At 49.1% G+C, this 24,797-nt stretch overlaps 1 protein-coding gene across 3 annotated transcripts in view; it reads right to left on the bottom strand.

Annotated features, from left to right (window-relative positions):
- The window catches only part of Csmd2 (CUB and Sushi multiple domains 2), a 546,044-nt gene that overhangs the window by 207,272 nt on the left and 313,975 nt on the right, over positions 1 to 24,797 (bottom strand). For 2 of the 3 annotated variants that reach the window (XM_015485297.2, XM_048815793.1), the window contains exon 13: positions 12,213 to 12,395. The exons of the other annotated variant lie outside the window; for it this stretch is intronic. In XM_015485297.2, coding sequence (XP_015340783.1) covers positions 12,213 to 12,395 — 183 coding nt within the window. The remainder of the gene's footprint in view (positions 1 to 12,212; positions 12,396 to 24,797) is intronic. 3 annotated transcript variants of the gene reach the window in all.

The following is a 24,797-nucleotide window of genomic DNA, read 5'->3' as shown; positions in this document are numbered from 1 at the left end:
TTTTTTTTTTTTTTTTGGTACCAGAAGAATTGAATTCAGGGACACTCAACCACTGAGCCACATCCCCAGCCCTATTTTGTATTTCATTTAGAGATAGGATCTCATTGATTTGCTTAGCGCCTTGCTTTTGCTGAGCAAGATTTGAACTCACGATCCTCCTGCCTCAGCCTCCCGAGCCACTGAGATTACAGGCATGAGCCACTGAGCCTGGTCTAATTGTACACTTTGATGGTGGTGGGAGAGCAGGTATTTTACCTCTCTGAGTCTTTTCCCACATGTATGAAGATGGGATTAGTAACTTCTAAACTAGAGCTCTGTTGTGAAGACCCAGTGCCATGAAGTTGGGAGACAGGGAGTCTAGCATGTGCCTGATACTTGGGGGTATACGTTCATTCCCTGATTTGAAACAAGAGGGTCTGTGCCAGTTCTGCTGCTGAAGGCAGTGTCCCAACTCATGCTTCTGCTCAGTGTGTCTCTGAGTCTCAACTGGCCAACTGAGGCGGCAAAGGGGTTGCCTTCCTCCCCTGCCTTAGCCTGGCATCCACCAAACAAGACAACTCTGAGAAAACTCTAATAGAACCCCTCGTTTGAAGGAATGATTGACTGCTTGGTTGCCAACTATGAAGTGAGCTGCTGTCTCCTGTGGGCAGAAGAGATTCTCTGTCAGCTGTATGGGGTCCCTGGTGCTCACAGCTTGTACTGGAGAGATGGGTATTCTGTCATTCTTTAAAAAAAATTTTTTTTTTTTTTTTTTAGTTGTTGGTGGACTCAATACCTTTTATTTTATTTGTTCATTTTTTTATGTGGTGCTGGGGATCGAACCCAGTGCCTCATGCATGCTAGGCAAACACTCTGCCACTGAGCTGCAACCCCAGCTCCAGTATTCTGTCATTCTCGAGCTTGACTGGGGATTCTGAGAAGCTGAGACACAAATGGCAATAGCTTCCCTGAAGACCCAGTTCCTCCATGTCCCAAGCAAAGGCTATTCACAAGTACTTCTTGCCCTTGTGAGGTCGCACAATTACTGGTGCCATGTCCCTAGAGCCCCTGTGTGACTCAGAGGGTGATATCCTTGCCACAGGAGCAGATCCCAGCCAGTCTCTGTGCCCTGCTGGGGTTAGCTTCAGTTTTCTTATTACCCTGTGGGCCAGACACAGGGATCAGCTAGGGAGAAAACTGGCTTGGTATTATGCCATCCCAAAGCCCAAGCCATTCCACATCCCAGAGCAATTCAAAAAAGAGTGTGGACAACATCTGTAACAGCCCGAAAGGAACAGAGGGAGGGAGGAGGGAAGGAAAGGGGAAATACCAGAGGATGATATTGGTCAAATTATATTTTTATATTTTGTGATTGAATAAATATGTAACAACAGAACCTACTATTATGTAAAATTATAATTCACTAATAAAAACTCTGGGGAAAAAAAGTGCTTCCGGGATAGTGGGCCCAGGCACCGGGTCTTGGAGGCCCTTGGGGCCTGTCCTCTTCTCATGATTCCTGAGTTCTGCTAGAGGTCACCATGTTTCCAACAGTGGTTTTAGCAGAAGACCTTTATTCAGGCAGATTAGAACCACCCATGCCAAATCACACCTCAAATCACCACCCACAGAAGACTGGGAGAGAAGACCTTCACCCAGGGAGACTAGAATCATCCATACCCAGTCACACCTCAAATCACCACCCACAGAAGACTGGGAAAGAATAGAGATGGCTGCTCAGCACCATCATAGGGAAGTCCATTTGGATTTCCCTCCAAGGAATCCGCCATAATCCAGGGGCATAGACTGCTAGCCTGAGACAGCTACCTTCAATTCCATGGGGGGGAAGCCTGGGGCTAGAGGCCCATGACTGAACTCCCTCCCATTGAGTCCCCCATAAGGTTGTCTTTGTATATATGGGAGGGCCAAAAGGGTTCTCCTAGAAAGCCAAGCCCTATAAGAGGTAAGTGGTGTCTTCTCCAAGAACCACAGAACACTACAGAACCACCTACAACACCCAGGGCTGACAGTGATGGATTTCTGTCCAAATAAGATGATGTATTCACCAAGGGGCCCAGAGAACAGGGGGAAGGATCCTGGTAGAACTCCACACTCTAGCTCCTGAGTCAGTAGCTGTGAGAACAGACCCTGGTTGGTGGAGCTCTGTGTCTGCCTCCATTGTTTTCTGAGTTAGACACAGTAGAGCACAGCTGAGAAGATGCCCATAGCATTCAATATTTTACAGAGAAAAAAAGAGCTTGTTGGTTTGATCACAGCTGAAGAGAGTGACTGAGATACCCATTTCCCCACAGGTAGAGGTCAATACCCAGGACTAGATTATTGCAGCTTGGTCAGTTCCCCCCAGATGGCTGCGGTCCTAGCATTTCTTGGACAGGGCTCTTGGCTGTAGGAACATGGCCTTTGGACTGGGCCTTGGATTAAGTCATGTTTGCAGTTCACTTTTGGATAGATTCCTGGGTTGGACTGGACTAAATTTTACCTATGTTACAATTCTCCAAAAAGACTTCTGAGAAGCTTCCAGTTGGAATATATTTTTTTGTCTTCCTTTCTTAAAATACTTTGTGACCACATCTATTATTGTGAAATATGGTGTTTATGTCACTTACTAGACTATGAGCACTTGGAGGGCAAGAACCCTGAGCCAACCGTCTCCAATACTCTTCCCATGCTGAGCACAGTGCCCAGAACACAGTAGCCTCTCCCTCACATTTTGCTGCATTAAAACTAAATGAAAGCAGGTGATAGCAACAACAGGCTATGATGTCAAAGTGCTGGATCATGCATCTCATTCCTTGCTGGAGGCCTGTATTTCACAGACCCAAGGAGACCATGACCATCATAATAAGACCATGACTATCATAATAACTGAATTCTGGCAGTCTCAGCCTAGCCAGCCTCAGAGCAGTGACATATGACCATAATATACCATCTCATGCATCATTACCAGTTCTCATAGGGATGCCATCTTGTCAAGGGACCAAACCCTCAGGAAGGACACAAGACCCCACCAAGCAGCTGGAGGTTCAGAAATCTGGCACAACATCTAGGTTACCTAGGAAGGTCTTAGAACAACTCCTGGGCCCTGTCCTAAGTCTACCGGGTATTTTAGGAATGAGGTGAGGGCTTCCACAGTTTAAAATACCACTGAGTGATTCTAATTTTTAGTCAGGTTTGGGTTCCTTTTAGACTGGGTAGAACCACTGAAGGCATCTCATTCCCCTATAAAGTATTTGCCTATTTGAACATAAAAACAGTAAATGATATATGGGACCCAGACTGGTTTGGCAGGAAAAGTGTTGACTGTGTTCCTCTGGACCTTCTGATAGGAAAGCCTCTTCTGTGAGCCAACCTTCCCTCCAATCTTTGCCTGATCTGACCCTGGCCAGGGACACTGGATACCTGTATTCCCTCAGTTCAGATCCTACAGCCAGGTCCTGAGCCAAGTCAAGCCAAGTTTGGTGGCACACTGGGATGTTACGACCCCACAAGCCAGGGGGTTGGGCTCGGGAGGAGCTCAGATACTCATGGGCCCTCTAGGCTTTAGGACCCTCCCTTCCCACCAACCCTTTCTTAACATGTGTGCTCAGCCCAGGGACCAACCTTTAGAGCTGGTTCTGGTTTCTTCTCTAGTCTCTGTGCTGAGCAAAGCCCTTTTTGAAGCTGTGGCCCCTGGCTGGTGTAGGGGTCCAGCTAGAATTACCCCCTGTTCTCCTGAGTATGGAACTGATTCAATCCAGAGGCCTCTTTCCACCATCAAGCATTTGCTGTTTAAACACAAAGGCAATAAGTAATGTATGGGCCTCACACTGGCCCAGGAGGACAGGGGTTGACTCCACTTCCTTGGACATCCTGATAGGCAATGTGGGCAGTGCCTTTGTGGCCATCCCTTCAGCCCTTCTCCTAGCCCTGGACTCCCTCAGCTCTGGCTTACCCTGCCGTGGCTGCCCTGTGGTGCCAGGAGGCCCATCCCCAGCCGTGACTAAGCTGCCCACTCTCCAGGTCAGGAATAGATGCTCCCCTGCTACCAGCTCAGACTCCACTAAGGCGACCACACCTAGCTCTGCACCTCCCTAGCAAAGTGAGACCACGGGTTCTCATGTCTGGGTTTTTGAGACCTGGGTGGCAGAGGGAGGGTGCTCTGGAACTCCCAGGTTGTCTGCTCACTTCCTGGGGCCCTCTGTGGTCAGTGGGTCCTTGAAGGAAACCGAGAGCCTGAGAACATTACACAAAGCCGAGGAAGTTCACTCAGCCCTCATCACCGTCAGTGCCCTGTCACAAACATTCCCAGGAATCTTGTTTCCCATACGGAATCTAACACTTTCAGACCTTAGCTGGTCCCAACTCTGGCTCTGAATACTTGAAGGAGGTAATTGTCAAGGACTCCGGTTATTGAGATCATATTTTCTGGGCCGAAGGAGAAGATGATTGAAATTGCACTTGTCCTGGAAAATCTGGGATTATACACTTACAGGGAATACCAGTTTTAGTCACAGAGGGGCGGGAAAATGGGGACACGCTTTGCCTGTGCACGGAGCACGGAGGTTGAGGTGGGAGTGGAACTAAAGAAAAGTACCTGCCAATTTCAGAAGAAAGGTGACAAGCCACGTATGTGACCTATATGAAGAAAACCACAGAGCTGCTATATTTAGAAAAATGAAAGTGGAGTACCAAAAGAGAGACAAACACGTCATGGATCTGGGTGGGAAGCCTGCGTATTAGAAAAAAGCCCATTTTCTTTGAGTTAATTTACAGTTTAACAGGAGTGCACACACAAAGTCCCAACAGGATAGCTTTTTCCCACTCTAACAAAATGATTCCAAAATTAATCTTGAACAACAAACAGATGAGAATAACAATGAATATTCTGAAAGAGAAAATAATTAAGGAAGGAAGGAATTGTTTTCAGCTCTGCTAGATATTAGAACATATTATAAAACAACAATTAAAATTATTCAATATGGGGGCTAGGAAAGCCAGAGCAACAGAACAAAGTGGTGACTCAGGAAATAGACTTAACTACATTTGAGGATTCGGTATATGATAAAACAATCCATTTCTCTCAAATCACAAGGGAAGTGAATTACTTAATAAATTATGTTGGAAAACTGCCTAAGAGTTTGGACAATATTATACATTCATCTAAATAAACTCCAGATGGATTAACAAATTGTAGTTTAACAAATCAAATTACTGACAAATAACTAAAAATAGAAGAGAGTATTTCTCAGATCCGTGGCAGAATGATAACTCTGTCAGCTTTGAAAAGAAATCATAAACATTGGGGGATTTGTCTACATAAAAATGTAAAACAACTATACAATACAAATTAGCAAACTAGAAAGGGGGGAAGACAAGATAGAGGATTTCTATCCCATGATAAAACAGAGCACCTTCAAATTGGATTGGAAAGTACCAAGACCTTAGGGTGCCACAGTCCCCACATGGCACTGCCCATGGCAAAGGCATCATGTCTCTGTTAGACAAGGCTGGACCCCATGTGGCTGTGGATAGGCCAGGACTGAAGTCCCCATCCAGTGTCCTGGGATGGAAATTCTGGAACCTCTCCTGACATGTCTTCCATACTTCTTGTCCTAACAGGGGCATGCTCTGCACAATGGATGGGGTGACAGCCTCTTTCCCACACTCTTATCCACGGACCCCACTGGCCTTCCTTACTCACATTCCCTAGGCAGCAGCTACCCTCTAGGAACCCCTGCAATCCCAATTACCCAGCTAGTAGTGCATGTGTGTGTATACACGTGTGTGTGTGTGTGTCTGTGTGTGTATGAGTGTGTGTGTCAATGCATCCATGGAACACCTCTCCATCCCTTGCACAGGCCCACACCTCTCAGCTTCTCTTAGAACCCACTACTGCAACTTGGGTGTGTCCTTTACCAACAGGCCCCAACACTGTCTTCCCATTTTCTGGTCAACCATTCCAACAGAGATGGTGCCCTAGGAGAAGAGGGGCCACGGCAGCCTGTTCATTTAACACACATTTATTGAGCATTGCCACAGGCATGCTCAATAAATATGTATTAAATAAAAGACTGGGCCCACAAGCTAGGCATGGTGGCACATGCCTGTAATCCCAGCGACTTGGGAGGCTGAGGTAGGAGGATCATAAATTCAAGTGTAAGACCTGGGTTTGAACTCTAGAACTGCAACCCAACTGAACCGGACCAAACCAAACCAAATCAACACAAACCAAACTTAAACATATCTATGGCATCAGGACTTCTCATTGAAGAAAACAAATTTTAACGCTCAAGGAACCATTTCCTTTCTTGTCTGTCCCTGCAAGGGGAGGGCTCTGGAGCTTAGGCATTCCAGTCTAGATTCCCAGCACTTGTAACACTTACAACACTGGGCACTTTATAGCATTTGCCAAGGGGTGGGTGTGCCATAGGGACAGATTCTACTCATATGTATTAAATTAGCAAGTTTTAAAAGGCCACACAGATTCTTGAGGTTTAGTGAAGCAGATAAAGGTTATAAGCCATCTACGTGACCTATAGGAAGAAAACCACTAAGCTGTTATCTCTAGAAAGTGAAAGTAGATGAACATAAAATAGAGCTATGCTGTTTGTTGATAGCAAGGCCGAAGGCTACAGGAATCTCAATCTTACAGCTTTTGTTATTGACAACATTTTGGGAGAATAATATAACTGTGTGCATCAGAGTTTTAAAAAAAACATTCATACTCTGGCCTGATAACTGTACTTCTGGTAATTCATCCCAAAGAAATAATTTAAGAGGAGGAGAAAAAGCCACGGGCAGGAGGATGTTCATTATAGCCTTATGTAAAATAATTGAACATGATCAGTTGAATAAGTCATGAACCATTCACTAGAGAATATTCCATTGATCTTTAGAAGGAGAACTGTGGAAGACACAGAGCCACATGGTAAGACAGACGCCACATACGGACTTGGAAACAATGCAAAATGGTATGTTTGCTTTGATTGGAACAATATGAAAGATGTGCAGACGTGTAAGAAACAAAAAGCAATGGACAAATTTGAACCTGTTTTTTTTTTTTTTAATTTATGGGAGGGAGATTAAGAGTACTTTCTTCATTCAAATCATTAAATTCATTTAAGCTTTTAAAATACCAGAATGTACCAACAGCCTGTATGGAACATTGGCTCTTGAGTTGAAGATACTTTTTTTTTCCACCTGAGGTATTGGGGATAGAACTCAGGGGTGCTTTACCACTGAGCTATATCCTCAGTCCTCTTTATTTTTTATTTTGAGACAGGTTTCACTAAGTTGCCCAGGCTGGCCTGGAACTTGCGATCCTCCTGCCTCAGCCTCGTGAATTGCTGGGATTATAGGTGTGCGTCACAGCAGTGAGCCTGTAGGTTCTTCTTGATAGAGAGTCACAACACATCACACCAGACACAGCACTAACCAATCGCCCCCTCAGCCTGAGCAGGGTCATTCCCACGCCCTCCAGGTGAGAATTTGATCAAGAACAGCCCTAACCTAAGAAGGTTGCTGAGTCTGTGCTTGGTAGGAGAATAGATAGTGGATGGGGAGAAGGGATGAGAAAGAGTGAAGATTTGGAAAAGATTTCATCACCAGTACATGGCATGGTGGTGTAAGGCACTGGGCTAGTTCTAATAAGGACCATGGATCCATTCTTCATGGATCTGTTTAACTCCTGACAACCTCTTTTACTTTATGGGGGTAGCTCAGTGTGCTTCAGGTCCCTGGCCCAGTAATTTTGTCCTAAGGCTTCTTTGTCCTTGCTTCTGCAGATGAGCCTTGGCAGGACTTGGAGTGGGAATCGAGGTTCACATGGCTACTGCTCTGTCAATTAATTGTCCAAATTTTAGACCATCATTTAGTGGTTGCACAGCCTTTGAAATAGTGGCCTTATCTTCTTGAATGTTGTTTTCATCTATCTATAAGCTAAGAGAATATATACTCTGCTAAATTGTGGGCAAGATAATGCCCCAATGAAATAAGGCATTTAATAAGCGCCAGCATCCTCTCCTGCCCCCTACTTTCTCACTGTCATAATGTTATAGACTTTAATCACAGTCTCACTTAAAATGTAAATCCACATAGGTCTTCATTTTAGATGGGACAAAGTTTCCCTAGTCCAGTGGTTTTTAATCTGGGATGGGTTTTCTACCAGGGAATATTTAGCAATGCCTAGAGGTGCTTTTGATTCTCACTACTGGTGCATGGGGTGGGTGCTACCGGCATTTGATGGGTAGAGGATAGGATATTGCTAAAGTATCCTTTGATGCCCAAAGCTGTCCCATACAGACAATTATCTTCAATATTATTATACTGAGCTGCAATATCAATAGTGCTGAGATTGATTAATCCTACACTTGAGTAATGGTCCATGGGAGGGACCAGCTTCCTAAGGACCCTATGACACAATCCATTCCTTTCTGGAGTGGGTCGGGGTGGTGAGGCATGTGTGCATATGGATGTGCAGTGGGGGTAGGGAGGAATTCAGGGCAAAAGGACAAGAGGATGCCAGGAGGGGCCATTTCCTGTAGCCTCCCTACGCAGAACACTCTCTTACCTCCCAACTCTTCAAAGCCTGGTTCAAGCCCTCTGTCCCCTGTGACATTTTCTCTGAGCGCCCAAGAGACCCAATTTTCCTTCTCTGACCTCTCCAGATTTGGCTGCTGATCTGTAACTTAAACTGTGCACACCCCAGGAGGCCCTGGCTTCTTATTTCACACATATGCCATATACAGGAAGACCTGAGCAATTAGGATTCACACCTTCTTACAGCGCTTTGCAAAATGGCGAAGGAAAGTGAGCTTTTGTGCTGTCCCGGCTCATCTCTGGGTGAAGGCTGTTTTGAAACTTCTTTTGAAAGTGGCTGCTAATGGACTGATAATTGGTTTCCAGGCTTCCTTATGATGTGTGAAGTGCTCTGCTAGCCTGTCAACAAAGCATCCTGGACTGTGTAAACCACCCTCAGAGTTATTTGTATCTTCTTTACTGTCGTAGCTCTTGTGGTGGAATGGCCCTCCATCTTTTAGTCAGGATGGGTAAAAACAAGGCAGAGCTTCTAGAAGGAAAAGAATGTGTGCAACCTGGCCAAAGCTCTCTCCCCAGGACAGCTAGTTGGAGCACAATTCCTAGGGAGAGGCTGAACAGCTCGGAATCTAACACCGGGCCCGTGGCACAGGGTAGACAATAAATATCCCTGAATGGATGGAAAGTGGTACTACTTCAGGTAGATTTTGAGCAGTGGTCCCTGGAGATATGCATTAACTGAAGAGGACAAGAGGAAAGAAGTCAGCTCCATCTTTTCTTTCAAAATGCTTTTTTGCTGTGAGATATATCATCCTCCTGAAACCCAAGGTGGAAAAAGACTGTCTATTGAGGATCTACTACTGTGAGGGCAGCTCAAGGCCCACAGAATGATTCTGAAGTCTCTGGCTGCCACAGAAAATGTTGGGGAACATGAAGGAAGAGTGTTATTTGTGCAGTCTCGGCAGGGCGACTCCCTGGCAAGAGCTGTTTTGAAGAGAATGTTTCAAGAGAAGAACAAATGCCCTGCTTTGCACTGCTTTGGACAATTGTTCAAAGAAATCTGGGCCATTAAAATAGTTTTCCCAGTCCCCTTCTAACTCCTGAGAAGGAAACAGCAGTGCTGTTCGCTAAGTCTTGTATTAATATTTATTGTCACTAATGAGCGGTAAAATTCAGGACATTTATGCTGACTTTTGCTGAAGGTATTTTCCTGTGTGCATTTTCAAACACTCAACAATGCATAGAAGATAACCTTATTATTTTATAGGCATTTATAGATGTTGCTCCTTTGCTGTTGACCACACGCTTTATATTTGACCTAGAACAAGGAGCAGAACTTTCCCTCCATCAAAGTATGGCCTGCTCTGTAATGATCCACTTTATGGAGTGGTTTCCAAGAATTCATTGTGGAAATGTTGTAGTTATCTTTCCCTAGGGATATGATCCTAGAGGCTTAGAGCTTCTGGAGCCAGAATGAAGCGCTGCCCTGCTGGGTAGATCAGGAAACCAAAATCCAAGACGAGACACCCTGGCTACAGTCCAGAAGCTGAGCTAGGACCAAGAATCAGGGCTCCAGATCTGGAATCCAAAGTTATCTCAGCATGCCAGGCCTTCCTTATCACTGTCCCTCACTACCAATTAGACGGCGAGCTTATGAGGCGAAGCCCAGGACCTCAGGAAACATCAGCTCAGAGGCTGGGTACTGAGCGGACAATAGACAGATGGCGGTGCCTCGTGTCCATGAGCTGATGATGTGACAAAGGTGCAGAGTCATGGGGACACTTGGCTCTCACTGGTCTCTTCCACTGAAGCCAGCATCCCTGGGACTCTGTACCCAGGGATGTCATCCTCCTCTATCCCAGAACTGTCCAGCAGAAGAAATGCCAGCCCCCATGCCCACACCCAAGTGCCTGTTTCGCAATTCTTATCAGCAAGCTCAGGTCCCTCATCCTTGCTTGAAACCACAGAGAACACTAATCCATACTTGTGGGGACAGCTCTGCCCTCTTTTCTTCTCAGCTGTTTGCAAGCCGTGCCCAGCCGGCTGGAGGCTGCCAACCCTGCTCCTGGAAACGAAGGGCTGGATGAGCTGTGCTACAAGGTTTTCTGCCTTTAGCGAAGGTTTAAGAAAACTGTTCTGAAACTACTCCTAAGAGGCGGAGGGTCAAGTAAATTCTTGGAAGACTCCAGTGGCATTCTGGGTACTACCTGCATCCCTCTGTCTATGGGGCCAGGGAGTTTTGTTCTGGTCCTGAGGACCTGGCTGACTCTTCTTCCCACTTCCATCCTACCAGTTCTCAGTCCCAGACACTTGGCCATCTTCCAGTTCTGCCACCTGGCTTTATCTAGATGGATCTCAGAAATTAAGCCCCATGGTATTTGGGGCTCCCATAGGCTGTAACTTTGCCTTCTCTGTCCCCGTTGTCAGCCAGTGTCTGCAGAGCCCTGTTCTGCTCATTCCTGCCCTGGGCTTGGTCTCCGCAATGTTCCTCTTGTCCCCATGGCTCCCAGGAAGCTAAGGAGCTGGTGAACATTATTTTCCAGCCACAATGGAGAGCAGAGGTGGTCAGATGACCCTGCAATCTAATTTTTTTTTTCAGTAAGGATGATTTGTTTGATATATATCTGAAAGTGGTTTAAACTCTATAAACCTCTGAAGAATTTTTATGCAGATAAACTCACAAGTCATAGAAAATGCTTTGTCAGATAGAATTATTATTTTTTTGTTTGTAAAGTATAATCACCATGCTACGACCCAATTTGTCAACTCACACGCCCCAAACCCTCATCATCGGAGACTCTGACAGTCTCCCAGTCTCTTCCTCCCCAGTACCAAGGGGCTATCATTCTCTGATATGCAGGACTCTGAGGTCCTGAGTGGCCCACTAGGGTGGGAGAAGGATCAGAGGAGCAGGCTCTCTGCCTTTCCCTGAAAGAAGCACATTGAAAGAGCTGGAAGAGGTCAGGGGGCCAGGGTTGGGAGAAGAAGAGCTGACAACCCAGAGAAGCTGGAACCTTGGAATTTCTGACAGAGACCATGTCTGCCTTGTTTTGCTACCCAGAGCCCCTCACACTTGGAGTCCCACTGGGGATGAGGATTTCTGATATCATTTTCGTCGCAAAGTATGGCCAGCTCGTCGGAGCGGAAGGCAGGTAGAGGGCCCTTCCTTGTTTACTCCATTCCTTCTCCCATAGATCAACAACCCAAAGACAGCCAGAGTCCTCATCTGAACCTAAATTCCATACAAGAGGCAGCGACTGAAGGGTATATTTCATGTCCTGCCAGGTTGTTTTTTTCCCACAGCCCCTGGAGGCTGGTAGAGGTGCCAGTCCCTCCAGCCCCAGCTGATTGAGTGGTGTCAGACGTGGTAACAAGGGTGAGGAAGAAATGTCTGGATCTGAGCCTTGTGGGCCCCATGCCCGAGGGTCTCTGCCTTGCTCTTAAGGATCACCAGGGAGGGTAAGACGACGGTGATGAAGGCCCCCAAGGTTGAGAGCAATCGCTCTCAATGCTGCCGTCTACAGTACTGCCAGACAGGAGGAGCCAGCCAGCAATGTTCTAAGGATCAGAAGAAACCAACCAAAGTGTCGCTGTGGGCACACAGTGCAATGTGGCCAAGGATGGGCCCCGGGACCAGCTAGGAAACGGGCCCTGCCTCTCTGTGGGGACCCTGCAGCGGCTGCCTCCGGCTCACTTACACACGCAGCCTGGCTTCTTAGCCGACCACTGGTTATTCTTTTGACACGTGATTGCCTTCTGCCCCACCAGCTCAAAGGCAGGCTGGCACTCAAACTTGAGTGTGTCACCGTGGCGGAACCGAGAGCCTTCCCTCCGGCCGTAGGCAGGTATGCCAGGGTCACCGCAACTGCCCTGCTCGATCTCTGAAAGACAGGAAGACGAGAAAACAGACAAAAGGTGACTTTATAGCTCTCCTGGACATTTCATGTTCCGCTGCCCTCCTGCCAAGAGTCAGTGCTCGGAGTCACACAAGTAGACATTTAGCGTTCTTACAGGGGACGAGCTTCATGTCTGATCACAGCATCCAGCTGGCCTTCCAGCTAGCACATGCCTGCGACCCTGGCTCCATCTGAAGTACTCCAGACCTGCAGATTTTTATTTAGGAAAGGTGGACCGACATGGTTGTTTGTGGGTTATGCATCCCAGGGCCCAAATTTTGGAGACTTCCTAGTTGAACTTGACCCTGCATCTGATGACAGATGTGGCTAAACGGATCTTAAGTACAGTCCACTTCTGGGCAGTAGAACCAGCCCGGATGAGGAGGCAGTGGACACCCTGCTGCTTGCCACTGTCTCAAAATGGAGACTAAGCGAGACTCAGTATTGGCAGCCTTCCTAGATAGAAGCGCTTTCATGAAGATCTTTTTTTTAATTCAATTTGAGAGGGCAGCAGGTAAAATGAAGCCAATGACTCGTTAAGTCAACTTTTCAAGTTCACTTGAGCCAGCAGTGGTGAGTCAGCCTGTTTGGCAGGGGCTCTTGAGACAGTCCTGGGGGCCTGGACGCTGTGGACGTGACAGGTCACTACCCAAGAGTCGGCTAGGACCCAGCCAAGTGCTCCCGCAGGAGACCGTCCCTGCCACACCCCTGGAGTTTCTCCAGAGTCACTCCATCTCCACCTGCGCTGTACTTAGGGCTGTGAGAGGGAGGGGGAGGAGCTCTGCCCCAGGGTGGGGGGGGAAGGTGCCCTACAGCAAAGACTGGGGTGCCAGGTGGTGAGGTGAGACCACAGGAGTTCTGAGATTTGGGAGAGAGGCACCTGGAGCCACTAGGGGAGTGGTTCAGACACCTTCCCAGGGTTCTCAGGCCCAAAGGACCCTGCCTTTTCTGTAGACATCATTTGAGCCATCAGAAGCCAGTTGTGGAAATCACTGTGTGTGACCCTGACAAGATGATTCTGTTAAAGTTTTCTTGCCATAGCTATGAGGTTTCTGTGGGCTGATCAGGGTTGCTCCTGCTAGTCCTGGACTCTGCCATAGATGGGCAGGCTCTTGACTGTCATATTCGTGTTACATCAAACACCAGGACCTCCAGCCCTGGGCTGAGAGGATCAGGACAAAGCATTCTATGGGACTCTGTGAGCATGTGTGTGTGTGTGTGGGTCAGGGGTGCACACATGCATGTGTGAGCTGAGTCAAACATCAAGGGTCCTAGAGAAGGGAGTCTGCATGACCATGCGCCAGGCCCAAGGAATCTCAAGTCCAAGCCGGCCCACCCACCCCTCATCTGGCCTCTCTTGGCCCCACTTTCCACACCTCTGCTGAAGTCCTGACTGAGCCCTGATCTGAAGTTAGCTTTGTGCAGGCACAGGGATGGGGGAGGGGATTTGCTGAAGGAAGCCCAGGGAAGGTGGCCCCTTTGTTCCAGGTCCCAGAGCTCCCGGTATAGGGAGGATATGAAGTAGGGACACCTGTTACAAGTTGACCTGGAGAGGCAAGCTGCGGGGCCATCCTTCTTCCAGATGTCTCTAAACATGCTCCCTGGAATTTAAGCTCCAGGGATGCCAGGACTATACCCATAGGCCTTTGAGATCTGGTGAAAGTTTCCTGGCATCTGAAGACAGAGCTGGGTGCTGCTGATGGGGGGGTGGGATCCAGATTTAAGGTTTCCTAGTGAGCCCCCAGCATACTGTAGAAAACATACACTGGGTACATGTGTCCATGTCCCTCCGCTCTGTAGCTAGTCTGAGACTGTGATGGGGACAAGAGGACAGGCATCCATAGCAGGAGAAAGGAGTCTGCCCAGCCCCCTCCACCACTGTCTGGGCACAGACACATGCACCTAATTTCTCTTCCCATTAATGCAATCTTGGGTGTACTATAAGGACCTACTGTGTGCCAGCCCCTGTGACCAGCCCTGGAGATCCATCACCAATGCTTGAACGGACAAGGAGATGGGGATTTAGGACCCAGGGGGAAGGTGCTATGGGAGCATCCAGGAGAAGCAGCTGACTCCAATTTGAAGGGCCACGCTGAAAAGAAGGTTCAGGGAGTGAGGCTCACAAAGCTTTAGGGGTCCCAAGGACTCAGTAATCAAGACACTAAGTCTCAAAGCAATTGATTTTTTCCTTAGAAAATCACAACAAATGCACATAAATCCAACCCACCCAATGAAGAAACAAGGACTGAATCTGACCTTGCACTTGGCTCACTCACCTTTATCCTAGACCTGCCTCTGTCTGTTGGAGACTCTCTTTATTTAAAGTTCCATCATAAATATTTTGCATTGATCTTGATTTTAAAATATATTATTATTATTAATCTTAGTTACTGAGCTTTTTTCCCTCGCCCTTAATTTTTGTGCTCAAGGTGAGCACCTCACGTGACCCGAGTCCCAGCCATGGGTTAGGGACTTGGAGGAGGCCACGTCTGAGCTGAGGCCTGAGGCTATGAAGGGCCAACAAGGTGACAGGAATAGCAGGTGAGAAGGGGGGGGGGAGGGCCCTTTAGGTAAAGGGAGGAGCCCAGGCCAAATCCCAGAGGTCAGACTGTAAGACTGCAGCACAGCAGTGAGAGCAGCCACCTAAGAGTTAGGATCAGAACTAACTTTTAGTTATATAGCGAGTAACTCTAGAACTGATTGTTTGTCAGCAGCTGCTGTGAAGACTTTACGTACATTGACTTACTTCAGCCTTACAGTTACCCTGAGGGCTGGGCACTATTTTCCCATTTTAAAGGTGAGGGAACTGAGATGCAGAGGCATCATGTAATTATCTGAGGCCAAAGAACTAGGAATGGTGCATGCTCCAGAGCCCCTAATCCTTTGCCACTGCAAGTTCAAGTGCTTTCAGCAGGGTGATGAGAGGTGAGCTGGCAAAGGCACCCGTGGGCAGGGCCAGCTCATGAATGCCCCCCCGGCCCCCGCTATCTGCTAAGGAGACTGGACTTCACATGGTAGGCAGTGTGCATCAATAAGGGATTTCATTCTATTTAGCATTTGATATTTTGTATGTGAAAAAGGTCACTCTGACCGTTGTCTGGGGCAGTGGGGAGAGGAAGAGAGAAAATTCAATCACTCCACAAACATCAGACTGTCTGTTTAGTCTAAGCCACTGTGCTGGACACTGGGGGTGCAGCAGAGACCAAGGCAGATGCAAGCCCAGCCTTTGTGGAGGCTTCATGCTACTGGGAGGCTCATGGTAGTCTGGCAGATGTGTTGATGGCATCCTAGTCTGGGCATGGGCAGAGGATCTGGAGAAAGGCAGGAAGATTTGGGACATTTAAAGCAGGACACAGCCATAGGCCATACTGAGGGTGAGGATAGGGACCAAGGAGGAGCAGGAGTGTGCTGGGCTGAGGGCCTGGCCAGGGCACTGGGCTGTACTGGCACTAAGGTGAGAATGCTGGTGTGAGTGCAGAGGCATGCCAAGTTGTGTGGTACAGGTGGAATCTCCAAGTGGAATTATCTAGTAGAAAGTAGCTACATGGGTCTTAAGTTGAGGGGCAAAGTCTGGTCTAGATGCGGCCACATCAATATCTATAGCAGCTCAGTTCACAATAGCTAACTACAGGACCAACCTAGGCACCCTTCAATAGATGAATGGATAAAGAAAATGTGATATATATATACACAATGGAATATTACTCAGCCATAAAGAAGAATGAAATTATGGCATTTGCTGGTAAATGGATGGAACTGGAGGCTATCATGCTAAGTGAAATAAGCCAATCCCAGAAAACCAAAGGCCAAATGTTCTCTCTGATATGAGGATGCTGACTCACAATAGGTGGGGGCCAGGGGAGGAGTGAAGGTTCACTGAATTGGAAAGGGGAGAATGGGGGGGAAAAAGGGGGGTTAGGAATGAGAAGGATAGTAGAACGAATCAGACATAACTTTCTTATGTTCATATATGAAGACATGACCAGTGTAAGTCCACATCATGTGACAACAATGGGAAGTTACACTCCATGTATGTATGATACGTCAAAATACATTCTACTGTCTTGTGTAACTAAAAAGAAGAAATAAAACATAAAAAGTAAATAAAAGGTATTTCATACACATAAACACACACACACAAAGAAGTCTGGTCTAGAAAGGTAGAATTTGAGATTCTGGTGGGAGAGTAGCCATGAGGATAAGCCCACCCACAGAGGGTGGGGAGAGGTGCCCAGGACAGAACAGAGGTGCCCAGGCTGCAGGGAACAGCAGCATGGGAGGCCTAGTCCTGGGGGAGGGGTCACGAAGCTCAGAGAAGGAGGTCTCTGAGTAGGAGATGGACAGGATCAGGCTGCAGGGAACTTTAGGGAGGCCCAGAAAGTAGGTCAGCAGGAGGGGGTCACTGCTGGTGCTGGGAGGAGTGGACCAAGGGTCACAACGGGACAAGGCCAGATGGGAGAAGAGGAGGATGAAACGGGGAGAGAAGACCTTCAAAGGAAGAATTTCTTGACAATGAAGGAAAAGAGGGTAGCAGCGCAAGAGGGTTATGTCCTTGGTGGGTGGTTACAAATATTTTTAAGATGGGAGGAACTTGACTAGATTTCAATGCTAGAGAAGAACAAGGGAGGAGGGATGAGGGAGAGGAGGAGAGAAGAGGGAGAGGGAGAGGGAGGGGGAGGGGAAGAGGAGGAGGGAGAGGAAGGGGTGGGCAGAGAGGGAGGGAGCCAGGGGGAGGGAGGGGATTGAGGTGGAATGGTTAGTTGAAGGTAAGGGGGACAGATGGGAAATGGTGGCATGAGACCCCAGGGAAAGCAGGAGGCAGGGGACCCTGGGCATGCTGGAGGGTGGCCCTGAGACCAGGAGGGACTCTCCTTCCCTGCTGACAGGAACGAGCAAGGAAGCAGTGGTGGCAATGGGTTTTCGTGCAGGGTGGCAGGTTGAAGGAAATCCTGTGTGACACAGGCTCTATGCTAAGTGGGGCAGGAGGCTGGGTCTTGGGTAAAGGTGGGGTAGCAGTCAGGGGGGCAAGGACTTGATGTTCACAAGAATGGCTGAAGCCAACACTCAGAAAAGAGGAAACTGAGGCTGGGTGGTCGGCCATGCACCTGTGGTGCCCACCAGGGGTGAGGGATGGCTCTCTTGTATAAGCATCAGCTCATAGGGCTCTACCCCTTATCCTTGTCCCAAGGAGCCTGCACTGACTGGGCTCACACAGACTTGAGGCCACTGTGAGCGCATGGTTGAGTCATAGACGAGGACTTGAGGCTGAAGAAGGAAGTGATCAGAGCAGGAGGCCAAGGAGGAATGTCACTCATCACTCATGGAAAGCATGAGGAAGGGGGAGGGGGAGGGACAAGTGAAAGGGCCAGGGGACACAAGGCCCCAGAGCAGGACGTGTGAGCTTGGGGTTCAGAGGGGCTGATGACGAGCTCCAGTGGCCGCCAGAATGGAAGGAGAAAGGAAGCGAGAAGGTCCAGACCCGGGGGACAAGGTGAGGTCAAGACTTGGAGTGGAGAGGACGAGACCAGGGGCAGCTGGGATGATGGAGGAGATGCTGAGCTGAGGCAGCAAAGGTCCAGGGAGAGGGTCACACAGGTGGAAGGGCGGTGGAGAGGGAGTTCGTGGGCCACCTCCCAGAGACAAAGTTCACTGGGGGTGGGAAACGACTGCTGGCCAGAGAGGGCTACCCTGTAACGATGCCCTCAAGGGAAATCACAGAGGTCTGGGTCCAGGAGGGTGTGTTCAGTAGAGGACCCGGACCTGTAGGGAGGGAGGGGAAGGACAGAGCAGGCGGGGTGAGAGCTGGGGAGGTCCTTCAGGAAGGTGGAGGTGGCTGGAGCTTGGCTCCTGTTCCTCCCACACCATTGTCCTGGCCTGTTCTTCCCTCTGAGCCCAACACCAACTCCTGTGGGAACACAGGAACCAAGTCCCTGTCCTCCTGCAGAGGACCCCCTGAGTCCTGCTGCTCTGCCTGAAGGACCCTAGGCCTTGGCTCTCCTGGCCAGGTGCTAACTAAGCTGATGTCAGGACCCAGAATTATAAATAGCTAAGTGGAACTTTGGCTTGGAAAAAAAATCACTCATGCAATTTCCTGCTTTCTGGTTTAATATAATTCTAGTTTATAAGTACTGTTTCTCTCTCTCTCTCTCTCTCTCTCTCTGCTTTTGGTACCAAAAGCAAGCAGGGAAGCATGAGACCAGGGCTTCTAGGATTCAAGACAAGGCATAGTAGACTTGCTTTCTCCTCGGCTATTTTATCCTATCATCTATGATCAACCTCGCAGTCTTCTCCCAGTTTTTCAATTTCTAATACTAAATTGGAATCCTCCTTTATGGCAACGTCTGAACAGGAGGAACTGCACCGTGTCTCTATAAATACACTGCTGTCTGATGTGCTCCAGCCATAGGGGGAGATGGGAGTCCAAGCCAGGGCTGCCTCAGCTGTCTTTCCAGACAGTGGGACTTCATGTGTCCCTTCGTGTCTTCACAGTCCCCTCGGCTGGAGCTTCCTCTCCTCCTCTGGTGTGGCCAACTCTTCACACCAGCAGACCTTACTGAAACTGTCACCTCTGATTTACTTCTTGACCATGCATCTGAGATAACTACCCATTTTCTTTTCTCTCGGCACCCCATTCTTTCCCTTCACAGCTCTTATTTGCTCCCTTGTAACCAACTAGTCCTCTCCTCATTCAACAAGTATTTATTGGTTACTGTTCCAGATTTTGGGGCTACCGCAGTGGGAAATAAAGGGCAAACATCTGCCTTCCTTGCATTACCATCTCGGTGGGCAGCCAAGACACGATGACCCTCTACTGTGGACCCCCCCACTTCCAGGGGGGCTCCTTGCTTCTTGTCTCCCCATGCTCTCAAGGAAAGCCCTAGGATTGCAGGCATCGATCACGTGCTCTGGATCACGCTGTACCCAGCACGTTGCCTGGAACACAGAGACTGTTCTGTTGAATGCGTGAGTCCGTCCAGCGAACATTGATTGTATGGGAACTGCCAAATGGCACACGAAGCACCAAGATAGAGAGCTGTCTGTTCTCCAGGTTCCTGTGCCTGGAGGACTCAGGGTCAGGTGGGTGTGGACAGGATTCCACTGTGATGATGAGGGAAGGATGAGGTGCAGACCTGACCACGCAGCCTGGAGGATAGTAGAAGCTCTGGCCTCTGGCTGGGAGCAGAGGTGAGGCTTTCTGGGTGCGGTCTGCCCAGATTCCATTCTCCCCTCCCCTCCCCTCCCTCGCCTTGGCTCGTCCTCCCTTCACATCAGGGCACCCTCTGCGCTCCATCTCTTCCTCTGCCTGGACACAGCCCACAACTGCCCACCTGGGTGACAGCAGCAACCTGGTGGAACCTCACCCCTCCTCTCTTATCCACACTTAACAGAGCAGCACAAGATAACTCAGAAACAAAAGTACGATTGCATTGTTCCCTCCTCATTGATCTTCTCATGGTTTCTTAAAACCCACAGTTTAAAACCCTAACTCCTGAGCAAACCTTGCCCCGCCCCCAGTCTCATTTTCAACCATCCTGGGTCTTGAGACCACGACCTGAAATTCAGTGATCTGGAGGGAGGTGAAATTGGGCAACGGTGATGAACAAGGACCCCGCAGTCACAAAGTCCAGGATCCAACATGAAATAATAGTCCTGGGGATATTACTTATCCTCTCTAAGCCTTAGTTTTGCCATCTCTATAATGGAAATGGCGATAGTAACACCACCTTCCAGTGTCATTGTGAGCATGGAATGAGCTTATTTGTATGAGAAGATTTGCCAAAATGTCCAGCACACCATGCACAGCCAGTAACTAGAGGGCGTTTCCTCATCGTTATTATTGTCACCCTGGTTGACAGAGACCCATGGGCTTGCTCAGGGCTAAAACTGGGCACCTGCTATCTGCTCTTCCTGAAAAGAACATCTTGTGCTCATCTGTCAGGTAAAGAGTCATCTTTTGGTGTCAGTGCCAGTGCATCCGACCCAGGTCCTCCCTAGAATCTCGCAGGCAGCCTCAGGGGTCTTCCTGTCCTGCTCTGATCCCCTAGGAGGTTTCTGCCAGAGCCATGGTGCTGTCCTTTTGGACATGCATTTCTCACTATTCAATGGTGAAGTTTCTCGAGGATCCAGACTGTGTTTCTGAAATGTCTGTCTCCCAGCTTCTGGTGGACTGCAGGGCACAGAGGGGACACCCAGTTAGTGCCAGAGGGAGGGTGAGGGGGAAAGGATGGAGGGCAAGAAACAGGAAAGGGAAATGGAAAATGAGAGTGTGGGGTCTGGAGAAGTCAAGTTCACTGTGGCAGGAAGTTCAAAGGATGGTGAAGAGAGACGAGGCCAGGGAGATACTCTGTGGAGACTGAGAAGGGCCGGGCTGAATGAGTGATGAGTGGGTGGGGCCTTTGCTCCTCAAAGCCAGGGGTCCACCTCCAGAACCAAGCCCAGTGCTTTATGCATACTAAGTGCTCAGGACCCAAAGTTCAATTAGCACAACATCCGAGCAATTGACCAGGACAAATTGGTATCAGGACCACACCCTGGACATGCGTGGATCTCTTGCATTTCTTTGTCGTCTCATCCCACCCTGATTTTCTACTTTTGATGCTGGGAAAGGAACCAGGAGGTGAAAAGCCGTACATCTCTCTGCACATGATTCTCGCGAATGGGACAGAGATGTGGATGGATGAAATGGGTGACGTTCTTTCCTTCCCATCTTCTTCCTCCACAACTCTGTCTTATGTCTCTCCCTGGCTGAAGGAGGTTGGGAAACAGTGGTAAATAGGGACATGAAGGACATTGCCTCCAAGCTGTCTGCTTTAGCTCCAAACCAGAGCTTCCATTGTTAAAAGCCCATACATTTAGCGTATATCTCCCTGACAAATTACCTCCTGCCAAACTGTGAGGCTGCAGCCTCCTCTGCTGCTCTCCAGCCCAGCCCCCAGGGGCCAGAACAGACTGGATCCTCTGAGGAGGCAGCTGCTGCTTCTCTCGAGCTGAACCTTTGTTCCCACTGACTGGAAAATGCTTAAAGGTATCATGCAAACTCAGTGAGTGTCTTAGGAACATGCCAGGGGTCATTCTTGGCTGGAGCTGGAATATTCTGGCCTCCTGACTTATAGGGACCAGACAAAGAATAGAGGAGCCCTAAACCAGAGGAAAGGCTGAAAATGGCCATGTCCTTGACATCTGGCAGGAGGAGGGGCAGTGGCCAAAAGGGAGTGGAGTCTGTGGTGCTGTTCTGCTGCCCTAGGCCTCCTTCCAGAATGGCCTCCATCTCCACCTCTCTGAGGAGGCTCATCTGCACCCACAGACAGAGGTATGTTCTAAAGAAGGGGACAGGGGCACTGATGGCAGAAAGCAATCTTGGCTCTCTCCACCCTACTTGCTCTCAAAATTTATTCCTATGGAGATTTTAAACTCCATGCTATCCACATGTCAGCTGTCTGAGCCAACATGTCCCTTTTCTCTGAGATGTCTAAAAACCTCCTTTTTATTCTTCAGGTTTAAGTCTCAGTGTCTGACATCATCTCCTCCAGTGAGACTTCCCTGATGCCCATGAGCAAGGTTAGGCATGCCTCTCTAGTTCCCCTTCTAGAACTTTCTCCATGCTGGTGAAAACAGACCATGCATTAGGTGAAGGCAGAGCTGGTCTTGTCCTCAGACCCTCCGTGTCCTGGACAGTGTCTGCAACACCTCCTCCCCCAAGTCTTAAAAAATGTTGAATCAACAGATGGATGATCTGGTTTCTAATCTGAGTCCCTTTCTGCATTATCTCTACTGCCTTGCTCTTCTCTGCTCCAGGGGCAGGGTCCCTGCTCCTGCCTCCCCCTAACCAGCCTCCCAGACTGAGCCTCTGGCTGCCAGATTCCAGGCTCCAGCCAGGAAGCCAGGAGACTTCCAGATTGATGTGAAAACTTGTTAGCAAGTTGTGTGTAATTTTATAATGTTTCTGGTAAGTGCTAATTGCCTGCTCCTTAAATATTTCTTGTTCTACTGGGAAGCAAAGCAATTGCAACTATGAATGCATTGCTCACAGCTGGCCGCCCCCAGAGGGAGACTGAGTGTCTGGGCTCAGAATGTTCAGATATTGATAGATCCTGAGTCTCCTCCTCCACCCTGACCTAGGATTGTGACAAGCGGAGCTGGAAGAATTTCTGGGAAGTCAGTGCCCCAGTTTTCCCACTGGGGCTCGTGCTTTCAATGGGGGGAGAGAGGTGATGCTGCAGAGGCCCCTGCCCAGCCCAAGGTCTCATTTCTTTGCTTGAATTGGGGAGAGGGGGGCATTGATGATGATGGGCCCAGCTATGCCTGGGGAGAGGGGCAGAAGTGATAGAGGTAGGAGGTCCCTGCTCTCAAATACCTCACGTCACCCTGCGGGACATCTGCATCCTGGCTACCCTTCCATCCAGATGTCAATCAGGTTCAATGGAATTCCCTAGAACCTGGGATCAATGAAGGGCCAGGATGGGGGAAGAAGTAATACTGAAGCTTTGGGCAATGGTGTCAGTCAAAAGAGCTGCAGGCCTGGGGAAGGGACTGAGCTTACAACCCAGCATTTCCTACATGCCAGGCGCTGTGCTTGGTGCTTCATAATAGAGCCCTCAGGAGACCTGAGTGGGTTTACCAGTTGCCAGTCCCTCTTCACCGCCCAGGAAACTCTGGCTTGTGGATGAGGAGAGACTGACCCGTGGGGCTCCATGGGAGAGCCTGGTTGTAAACTGGGTTTGTCCATTTCCCAAGCCAATGGGGATGTAGGGAATGCATGCACTCTTGGCACCTGAGCACCCAGAGGTGATAAAGGGGACTGAAGGGAGGCTGCGAGGGTGGGAGGAGGCTGCTGATTGTGCCCTTGTAAGACGTCATTGCAGTTTAACTCTGCAAAGCTTCTCTGAGCACATGTTCTGTGCCAGGCCCCAGCCCGGCCCTGTAGGACTGGAGAGATTAATCAACTGTGATCTTTGCTTTGAATGGAATCTGAGGAGCTGGAATTTGAAATTGGTTTGGAATTATGATTGCAGAGAACTTGGGATGCCACATGAAAAGTTTTTGTGCTTCACCCTGAAGTCAATGAGAAATTGTCATTAAAGTCTCATGTTTCTTTCTTTTAAGTGGCAAAGAACTGTGCCAGGCTTCGATTCCGGGAAGATCACTGTGTGCCAAGTGGCAGATGGGTGGGGAGGGGCTGCTGAGTAGGAGGGCTGTGCCATTATCAAAGTGAGAGGTGACAAGGGACAAGCTTAACCACAACGACTAACAGGAGTGTGGGATGATCTCCCACAGGGGAGCTGATGAATCTGGGAGAGGGGTTAGGAGTGGGGGAGGGAGAAGAAAGCAGGTGAGACGTGGCTTGGTGATGGGGTGCAGGGTGGGGCACACGTGCTGAGGTCATGGGAGTGGGGGTGGGAGATGGCGAGCTTCGTATTTGGAGATGGGACCTCTACGGAAGTAATTGGGGTTGGATGAGTTCATAAGGTCAGGGCCCTGATTTGATAGGATTTATGTTTTTATAAGAAGAACACCAGGAACTCATGTGTTTTTCCCAGGAAAGGCTGTGTGGAGGACACAGCGAGGAGGTGGCCATCTGAGAGCTGGAAGAAAGCCCTCACCAGAAACCAAAGTGGCCGGAACCGTGATCTTAGCTTCTAGCCTGCAGAACTGCGAGGAAATATAATGGCTATCGTTTAAACCACCCAGGGTGGCATTTTGTGCTGGCAGCCCTGGCGGACGAGTACAGATTGGCTGATGTTAGATGTGCACAGACTCGTGCAAGGGTAGACAGACATGCGGGTGGGGAACGGATGTGCAGGTCACGCGGGTGCAGGTGGAGGTGGAAGCTTGGGAGTAGATGGGTAGACTGCAGAAGGTGCCAGAATGAGAGGACTGAAGGCAGAGAAGGCAGTGGGAAGCCAGGCAGCAAGCATGCAGAACCGGCCAGAGGTGGCGGAGGAGTGAGAGGTGGAAGGACTCACCCACCACCTTGGACAGCAGAAGGTTCTCCTCACCATGAAGATGTGTGACGGATGGGCTTCGCCCCTCATGTCAAAATCCAGAGTGGAGGGGGTAAGAAGGGAAAGGGGATTCGCCCTCCTTCCCAGGTTCGCCCCACTGGACAAAATTCAAATGCTTTTTGAAGACTAGAGGGCTTCCGTGATCTGGCTTCCTGCCACATCTGTCCCCACACCTTGCACTTGCCACTGTAAGCCAGCTCATTTCCCAGCCAACCTGTGGGGACTGCCAGTGTGAGGCAGTGATCTGAACCAGGGCCTGTCGGAGCCATTGGGGCCACCTGGGTGCAGATCCAGGCCTGGAGGACAAGGAGCCTGGAAGGTTTAGATAGAGAGGAACTTTGGTGGCTTTCAGGAGGAAGGTGCCATCTTGGGGACAGGCAGTGTG

Source organism: Marmota marmota, unplaced genomic scaffold (assembly GCF_001458135.2).
Source record: "Marmota marmota marmota unplaced genomic scaffold, marMar, whole genome shotgun sequence".
NCBI lineage: Eukaryota > Metazoa > Chordata > Mammalia > Rodentia > Sciuridae > Marmota > Marmota marmota.
The sequence above is the reverse complement of the archived record's forward strand: the minus strand, read 5'-3'. Positions and strand labels throughout refer to the sequence as shown.